General features: G+C 38.0%; 1 protein-coding gene across 2 annotated transcripts in view; it reads left to right on the plus strand.

The window, feature by feature from the left end:
* Positions 1-10,050, plus strand: part of afap1 (actin filament associated protein 1) — a 133,431-nt gene that overhangs the window by 62,087 nt on the left and 61,294 nt on the right. For both annotated transcript variants that reach the window (XM_008434891.2, XM_017310575.1), the window contains exons 2-3: positions 553-681; positions 822-904. In XM_008434891.2, the coding sequence (XP_008433113.1) occupies positions 553-681; positions 822-904 (212 nt within the window). The remainder of the gene's footprint in view (positions 1-552; positions 682-821; positions 905-10,050) is intronic.

Genomic DNA, 10,050 nt, shown 5'->3' on the forward strand with positions numbered 1-10,050 from the left:
AGCATGCCAGGGAGAATTGCAGAGGTCCTGAAGAAGAGGGGTCAACACTGCAAATATTGACTTGCTGCATTAACTCATTCTGTCAATAAAAGCTTTTGTTACTCATAATATGATTGCAATTGAATTTCTGTATGTGATGAAAACATCTGACATACACACATGAAAACCAGAGGGCAGCAGATCATGTGAAAATATATTTGTGTCATTCTCAAACCTTTTGGCCATGACTGTACATGGTAAAGGCTGCATTATGTTGTGTGACATTTTTCTTCTGCAGGGACAGAGAAGCTTGTCAGATTTGAGGGAAATGGAGCTAATTACAAGATAATACTGGAATATTTGACAAGAGGTTTTTAGAATGCTACGACAAACCCATCAAAATGTATAGTCTGAACATGTACCAATTGGTTTTGTTGAAACCATCAGTCTGCACATATAGTGTCACAGAAAGATTTTATTCATTTTTTCTTTTCAACTTTTTTGTCTTTAATGTTATGTATGATGCAAAATGAGTAATTTTAAAAGAAACCTCATGTTGTGTTTGTCTTGTAGCAATGGAGGAGCTAGTGACCGAGCTTCGCCTGTTCCTGGACCTGCTGGACAGAGAATATCTAAGTGCTGGAGTCCGAGAGAAGAAGGTCCACCTCTCCAACATCCTGCATCGTGTGCTTTCAGACAAAGGTGAAATGAAGAGTCTTCATCTTATCTCAAACTTTTCATGTGGGAAGATTCTCCTTACCCAGTTCGAGTTGATAGTTTTACAGTTCTCCCTGTTATTCCTGTCATTACTAGTGCTAATGTGAGCTCTTTGATTTTTGCAGAACCTTCATTTAAATCTGAGATCCACAGTGGTTTGCCAGCCCCACCTCAGATGCCCCTGCCAGAGATTCCTCAGCCATGGCTGGTAAGTTTCACATCCTTCAAGTTTGACACTAAGGCTGCATTAACACTGCAGCCTGAAGTGACTTATTTCCGATTTTTTTGTCAAGTCAGATTTTTTTTTTTTTGCCAGGGCTGTTCACACTTCCAAATATATGCACCCTGTATGCGTTTTCCAGTGTGAACGGGCAAACAACCTGAAAGTGTTGCACTTGTGCAGTAGAGGGTGCAATAATATCAGCGTTCTCTGTGTTCTGTCAACCACCACAAAAAAGAAGAAGTGCTCAGTGTTTGCGGAAGTAAGCATGGTGCTAACGGTGGAGCATGACTTACGATTTTGAAGATGTTGTCTGACCGGAGCAGCATAATAGCAACTTAATCCTCATTATGGTCCGTCATGATTGTTGTTTTTATTCCTGTTTGGGCGTATCAGGATGCAGAATGGGGACATTTGTTGAATATCTATGAGATTCAGGTCAGATGAATGCAACCTGGACGTTAGGTCACATTTAAATTGGTTACATATCGCATACCCGAGTGACCTGGGTCACATTCGAAAAGAGTCAGAGCTGTGCTGTTCAGATTGTCAAAAGGATCAGATACAGGTCGCATTACGCCAAACAAAATCGGAATTGGGTCATTTCAGGCTGCAGTGTGAACACAACCTAAGTTCCCATCCACACAGAAACAATTTTAGGTGAAACTGCGAAGATTTCTTGTCAATTACACATCAAGCTTTGGAAAACCTGAAACAATCATTGTTGAAACTAGGTCCCATGGTGGATAAATTTCAAAATGCTGGTTTCATGCTGCATCTTTTTTGAAATGACAGCACAGCTCTTTTTCTCTCTGTCCTGCATGCTCCTCACTATCACAAATAGCAAACATGGTGTTGCTTGGTGGTGTTTGTTTGTTTTTTTTTTTGCTTCATTCTGTGGTCATGTTACAGTACCATAGATTGGCCCAGCATATCATCTACAGTAATTCCTACAGGGCGCTGTTGTGTTGTGTGGATGTCAATTTTTTCTCAATAGTTTACAAAAATCTATTGTGTTTTTCTCTGTGTGAACGGGGCCTAAATTTCACATGTAGCTTTTGCTTTGTTTTTCATTTCCAGTATGTGCTTTGTTGGAATGACTTACTGGATGTTTCCAGTAAACTGGTTGACCAGTAAACTCTGCCATTTTGTTTAGTGAAAACTAACTTTCATGGTTTTAGTGTTGCCAGGATGACTGGCAACACTAAAACAATGAAAGTTAGTTTTTGTTGCTCTGAATTAAGTTGAACAAATGTTAATGAGACTTTCCAAACTGCCAGAACACACAAGCACAGGTTCATTTTAGATTTCTAGATACTTGTGAACATCTCTGCATGTTGACAGTGAAGTGGCAGAATTTGTTTGTTTGTTTTTTCTTCGTGGATGGAGAGAAAACTGTTTGGGCAAAAACAAACAGCTCAGTTTTGTAAACTTGTAGTAATATACGGGATGCATAAATATTATGATATATAGCAAAGTAGCCACTATTCATTAAAAAAATAATCACTGTTGTTGTAAATCAAACAGACCTAACTGTCCTAAACTGTGGACAGTTAGGTCTGTCCTAACTGTCCACAGTTAGGACAGACCTAACTGTGGACAGTTAGGTCTGTCCTAACTGTGAACAGTTAGACAGTCTGTGGACTGTGGTCTGTCCACAGACTGTGTGTCTGTGGGTTCCTTAGGGGTCAGTTCCAGTGTTCTGACTATCAATGCTATCTCGTCAGATTTTCCTACCGTAGCACGGATAGATAGCCAAGTCTATCTGTCAGTGCTAAGCATCCAAAACGTCTACCATGATGTTTACAAATAGAAAACTATATGTTAAATATATTGACTAACATTATTTGAGTGACGTCACTGAAGTGGAAGCTTAGGAGTTATGGTTAGCTTAGCATTGGAACAATTTATGTACATGATGAAACCACAAGATCACTTCCTTCATCTGAATATCCTACCAGTTTAAAATGAAAAGCTTTAGATGTATAAACTAATCCTTTTATTAGAATATCTTACCTTTTAAAAAAATATTTTAAATACAGAGGTGTATGTAAGAATAAAATGATATCAGACAGGAGAAACACGTTTTTATTGGAATTAAATTAATTAATTAAATTAAAACAGATCACCGCAAAATCTTTTTTGCGCATTACCATGTTGTATGACAGACTTTATTAAATGCAGCGCAGCCACAATGTGTGCATTGAACTGCACAGGTCACTGTGTACTTGAAATGATAGGATATGATTAATATACACTAATATTGCACCACTACACAGCTTCAATCTCACATAGTATCACTACCAACATTTATTTAGCAAGGTTTAGTAATAAAGAGTGTTGTTAGACTACAATATTTTAAAGCATAGGGACAAAATATCATTTGCTTTTTACATGCTTCTTTTAGCAGACATCTTTAAATCTTTCAATTACATTTCTAAACATTTTTATTCATTTGTATATGTCATCAGCTTGATAAGTTGTCCAGCTAGTTTATTGCTTAGTTCAAATTAGTGAGTGACTTTGAAGTAGTTACCTTGTTTTAAGACCATATTTCTATCTTCTCATGAACTGCACCTATTTGTGGATCAGTTATGCAGTCACTTATTCACATTTTTCTGTGGAAATTATTCATAGAAATTTAATCTATTCACAAATCCTTGTCTTGTAAGGGATTTCAGCACATGCAGCTTGCAAAGTGAAATACCTGGACTCAATGCTATTTGGCAATGTATTAGCTGGAGTTTGCGATGCAGCCTATCCAGGAGCGCTATTCATTTTCTTTTACAGATTGGCTGAGCCCCCAAGAGCAGATGGTAGATGTTGGCTAGCTGGAGATGGACACCAGCAAACCTCACGACCCCACTAAGGGACAAGAGTGTAAAGAAAATGGATGGAACTTCTTGTCAAGCTTAAACATATTTAAAGGTTGTTTCTATAATGGACCAGCTTTACTGGTCCAGAAAAATCTCTAGAAATGAAAACTTTCTGCTGGAAATAGTTTTTGCCTTTTCTCTGTGCTTGCAGTTTGAAAGAAATGCAAGAATCCATCTTATCATACAAGGAAATTGAGATTCTTGGAGAAAGTTAACTGAGATACTATTTGGGAAAACATTGAATTTGATCCAGAAAACCACAAATCTCAGCTTTAATTTGAAAGCTTGTTTCACTTTCCTGGGATACCAGTTAGTACTCCACCTACCTCAAATCCTCATATGAACTGTTATGTTGATACTTCATGAGCATCTTGACAGATTTAACTATGCTGCCATGCATTGGAGCCATGTGTGCTGTTTTTTATATTCTTGTGTAAATCTTTTGGCATGTTTTCCTGTCTGACATCAATTTATGCATAATCATGGCAGTGAGCGACAACATAAGGAGCATACTGTATGCTGACTGACTGACAGACATATATAGGAGATTGTAATTAGAAACAGAGTTCAGTGTCCTCTGATGACACTACTGAGTATGTCCGGGTGTGAAGGTATTATCCTGTCCAGGGGCAACTGAAGCAAATCTGATCTGGTTGTGATTTTCTTTTCAAATGTAAAAAAAAGAAAGATAAAGAAACCACATATTAAGCCATTTATAATATTTGTTCCTTTAACATACTGATTGTGGTGAATAAACATCTAACATTAATTTGGTGTTAGACTAAAGTCTGGAAGTGGAATACCCCAAATTTTCCCTCTCTGTCACTATGTGTTTAAGGTAATTTCACACATGTGCAGAGTGCACAAGAATAAGTTCATGGAAAAATAGTTCCCTTAAATACTGTTGAATGGAATGGAAATCCTCTCCCTGCCAGTTCAGTCTTCTGCTTTGAAATGAGCCACCCTCATGTTTCCACATAGAGTCTTGCATAAGCTGCTCCGGCTGAGATGGAACAACCCTCCTCTTCCTTCTGTCTCCTCCCATCCCAGGCTACAGAAAGAGCTATTAAGAGCTTTTTGCATGCTACGTGTCCACAACCGGACAAATCATGCTTCAGTCATTGGCAGGGTAAAAGCCTGGCATGGATATTCACGCTATTTACTCTGATAGGCTGAGACATCGAGTAGATTTTAGTAATTAATGACAAAAATTATGAAAAAACAAACTTACAAAAAACTCAGTGAACACAGGGAGCCAGAGCAGAACAAAACAAGAATCCAGGGTAAAAGACAGCAGGGCCACACAGACAAAAAATGTGACTTAACGGGGAAATAATGGAATTAACCAACAAGGAGTGAGGGCAGCAGAGGTGTTTAAATTAGGGGTGCACCGATTCAGCCAATTTCACCACGCCAATTTCCTTGATTTTGGTAATCAACCAATACTTGCATGTAAAGCCGAGCTCATCTCCCGATCTTATCTACCCCAACAAAAGTCTAGAAATCAGCCACTGTCCTCTTCTGCTATCTCGTGAAAGAGGTTTGGCTGACAGACTGGCCCACTGGCTCATATCTGCACATTTTCAGTTAACAGTAGTCACCCCATTATTGCTAACTCAGCAACTTTCCTTCTACATTTACCTACCTAAATCGAAATCATCGGGTCACGCTTATTAAAGATCAGTAATTGGCAATCAGCCAGAAAACTGCAGTCAGTGAACCCCTAGTTTAAATACTGAAAGAATGAATGATGGAACAATATACCTGGACTGATTAGCTAATGGGTTGTGGGTGTGAGGAGATAAAGAGAGAAAATGACCCAGGGTGCAAGGGAGAGTACACAAGGGAACCAAGAAAATTAATCTATAAGTAACGAAGAATGACTAGACACAGATAGGAAATGATCATTAAGAACTGAACTAAGGAACAACAGAAACAAGGCTGTTTTAATCAAAGTGATTTGATTAAATCAGGAACACATAATAATAATGAAACTAGAAACCAATAAATCAAAACTCCAAAACAACCCACGGTTCCGACATTATTTTTAAATTTTTCTCTCCAAAAAAGCGTAGAAGCCTTAAAAAAAGATGCTGGCCAATACATTTAAGTAGTTCTGTTGATTGTTTTAGCTCTATTACATGCTGTAGTTTCTTCTAGCCAGTGTCTAGTCACACCATCAGTTGGGTCCTATGGGGCATTCAATGCTCTGCAGCATGCCTGCTCAAACGGAATGTGTACAAGTCCTTGTGCTTGTAGAAACACAAATGATTTCCATCTGTGTTGATGTTGGAGAGTACAGCGAACCTCCCCCACCTCATCCACCCTTTGCACCCTCCCCTCTTTTTCCTCGTCTTTTCCTAAACAGACCCTGCCTAGCTCTGCAGAGTGTTGCTTCATGCAAACATCAACTTTAATCATGTTCATTTTCTTTGCTGCACTTGAAACAGAAAAAGCTTTTGGATGGATGGATGGATGGATGGATGGATGGATGGATGGATGGATGGATGGATGGATGGATGGATGGATGGATGGATGGATGGATGGATGGGGCAAAAAAACTGCAGTACAACAATAAAACACTCGTCTAAAAGGACAGTAATCATGAATAAATAAAAAACAAAGTAAAAAAAAAAACATAAAACCACAAATGTCAGATCTGCAGTACATCCCCAATACATCCTCTACATGCTACCCTTGGTCATCGTCTGGACCTCCTGTTGTTCTGTACAGGTCCTACTAGTCTGCCATTTATCAAGTTAATAGAGAGAGGTACAAATGAATTTTTCAGACGATTGTATTTGCAAAGGGGGACCCTGAACCTTCTTCCAGAGTTCATAAGAACATATTCTGATGTGAGCACGTGACCCATCAGACAGGATGTTCTGATTTCACCTGATGGTAGCCTGCTCAAACAGCTGTTGTGGAGAAGATAGATCTGGAGTGTTGATAATCTTGCTTGCTGTCTTCACCAGACTTTGAATTTGAGTTTTTAATTTAACAGTGAGATTTCCAAACCATCCAGTGATGCCATATCTCAGTGTTTCTCAACCTTTTTTGGGCCAGCGCCCCCCTACCCTTTATCCAGGTCCCTCACCGCCCCCACCAAAGAATTTGCAGGCTACTTTGCCCTGACCATTATTTTATCATTAATATTACTATTGTAGATGTTTTGATTTTTATGCTTGTTTCTGTATTTATCATCAAAAATAATTTCCCAGAGAACAAAAAAGTCATGGGAATAGAAATTATTTTCACAGGTGTCTAAGAAAAATGCAATGAACATTCAAGATAAAATTAGTAGGCCTAAGAGCAGCCAATCAGAGTGGAAAAAATATTCTTATTTTGTGTCATTTTCTAGTTGTTAAATATTCCACAAAATGACCAGATAAAAGATGTTCAACATGCCAGTTTAAACTTTGATCTATTTGCAAAACGACTGAGCTCTGCAACATTAAAACATGGATAGAACTGTAACTACATTAATCATAACTCTTCTTCTCTTCAGAGTTTGTCAGTTTCTGGTGGTGCAGCTCTGTGCTGCCTTCAGGAGAATGGGACATCAGAGTATCATCCATAAAATTTCACCCACATGGCATTTATTGTGCAAACCAGAGCTTTCAGTGGAAAAACAAAAGTTCCAGATCCTTTTAATGCCATACAAATATGAGACAGAAACATGGATTATATCTTTATATAAACCTCTCTATTGATTTAGAGATTAATTGTTTTTTATTGGACAGAAATGACAAAGAACAAATCTGGTTCTTAATAAAATCCTAATGAGTCAAATTGAAAGTGTCATGGAGTCATCAGCCTCATGACATTAACACTGACATGAAAAATAATATTGAAGAAATAAATATATCAAATCTAATTAAAAACATAAATAAGTGATCAGTTCTTTACTGTTATGGTCTGTAAGATATATTTATTCTCAGTACTAGATGTGGTCTCAACAAACCCATGACACTAAAACAATATTATTTTACCTTTTATCTGGAAATAGTGTCTGTTTATTCTTGCCATACAGTCCTCTGTATTAATTATTGCTCGAAAGGTCTTGCCATACCAGTTTATTCCTCTGTATTTACTTTAGTTTCTTAGTTTATTCTTGCATTTTGTTCTTCATTCATTTACATTTAGTTTCTTTTGATTAGTATTATCCTCTCTTGGTTTATTGCTATGTCCACTTTAGTTTCTTTCCTGTTGCTAAATTTATTTTATCGTTTATTGACCATCAGTAATCTTCACTCATCACCTGCTGCGCCACCTGATCAACTTTTTTTCACTGTTCAGCGTCGGATTCTCTGTTTTTATGCCATAATTCACATCTAGTTCGTCGCTCCGTTTTATGTCCCGCTTCTCCTGTTTCAGAGTTTTGCGCAATGTGCGCATCTTTTTTTTTAAGCCATTAAGGTGCAGGGCAGTCAGGAAGCGTATTGATGGGGAAAAGGCAGACTGACAAACCTTTTTAAACAACGGAAACAATTTCGGTATTCTGATTACTGAAATTTAAAAGTGCTGTGTTGTTTTATCACCCCCGTTTCATACCGGACCACTTACAGCACCGGTGTTAACGCTATTAAATGAACGCTCTCTATCGTGGAGCGTTTATTACCCATGGAGGGATTTCTTTATTTAAATGGGTTCATTTTTCAGAGGGATACACAGTGAGGGTATCGTGATTTTAGCTACCAGTAGCAGGAGAACGGAGCTGCGCCAAGAAGCTAACAAACACTGAATAGAAGAAGAGCTGCCATCGATACAGTTGCAGCAAAGCATGGTTTAATTTTACACAATACAGTTTTACCAAGTTGCTCAAAGTCTAAACTGGCATTGTTGTGCACTTAAGGTGTAAAGTTTACCTTCGACCAAAGGACTCCCAGCGCCCCCTGCCGTCCTCTGAACGCCCCCTGGGGGGCAGTACCGCCCACGTTGAGAACCGCTACCATATCTGAATAGACTCAACGGTATAAGGATTATAATTTTAGAAACACCACACAACCGAAGTCATCTAAGAAAATAGATGCTGGTGAACCTCTGCACATACATTTGTCACATGTGTGTGCCAACTTAGATTGCCATCCATGTACGCAGTACCCACCTAAATATTTAGAAGATGCAACCTGTTTGATGGAGCAGACATGCATGGCTATAGGACTCCGGTCACTGATTGATTTAGGATCCAGAAATAACTCAACAGTTTTTGAGGTGTTTATCTGTAGCTTATGAGAGTGGCACCATAAAACAAACTTATCTACAGCAGCTTTCTGACTGTCGGGATTGTCTGTTAAGAGACTCAGAATAACTATCATCTGAAAATTTTATTATGTATTGATTGGGTTAAGAACTAGAATCAGAGAGAACTGAATTGTATTTTACTTGTTGATCTTTTTGATAAAAAAGAATAATACCACTTAGTTAAAGAAGGATTAACCTTCAACTGTACCAATTTCCTGAGAAGAATATTTACATGGATAGAATTAAAAGCTGAACTAAAATCAACAAAAAGAAGTCTGGCGTATGTTGCAGAGTTCTCCAGATGCTTTAGTGCGAGGTGCATCAGTGTCACATAGCATCACTGGTACTTTGTCTACTGGCATAAGCAAATTGAAAGGGATCCAGAAATGACTGCACTTCCTCTGGTAGTAGCTCCAACATGAGTTTCTCAAATGATTTAATTACAATAGACGTGAGTGCTACTGGGCAATAATCATTGTCAGTTTGAGGACATGCAATTTTTGGAACTGGAATGACAATTGATTTCTTCCAAATATCTGGAACCAAATAAGTGTCTATAAAGCTCTGAAAAAGTTTAAGCCAAATTGGAAATGGTTCCTCTGCAAAGTTCTTGAGAAGGAAAGCATACATATTGTCTGGGCCAGTTGCTTTATGTGTGTTTAAACCCTTGAAGACCCTAATTACTGACTGCAAATCAATTACAGTTCTGCTCTCAGCTCCATAATTTACATTCTCTAATATTTGCCAACACTCCTTAGAATTATAAGTTTCAAACTGCAGATAAAAAATATTCAAATCGTTTGCAAAAGCAAAAAAAAAAAACAGAGCAATATTTCATCATTTGAAATATCAAGTGAGCCAAAGACCTACTTGTGTCTCCAGAGATCCAGGTTGCAGATTCCTGGCAGATGGAAAGTGTGATCCTATTTTGATACAGCAGCTAAAAGTGCAGCACTATAATTTTAAATTCATTGTTAAAGTAAAATTGTGAAGGTAAAAAAAAAAAATCCACCT

Source organism: Poecilia reticulata, linkage group LG18 (genome assembly GCF_000633615.1).
Source record: "Poecilia reticulata strain Guanapo linkage group LG18, Guppy_female_1.0+MT, whole genome shotgun sequence".
In the NCBI taxonomy this organism is placed as follows: Eukaryota; Metazoa; Chordata; class Actinopteri; order Cyprinodontiformes; family Poeciliidae; genus Poecilia; species Poecilia reticulata.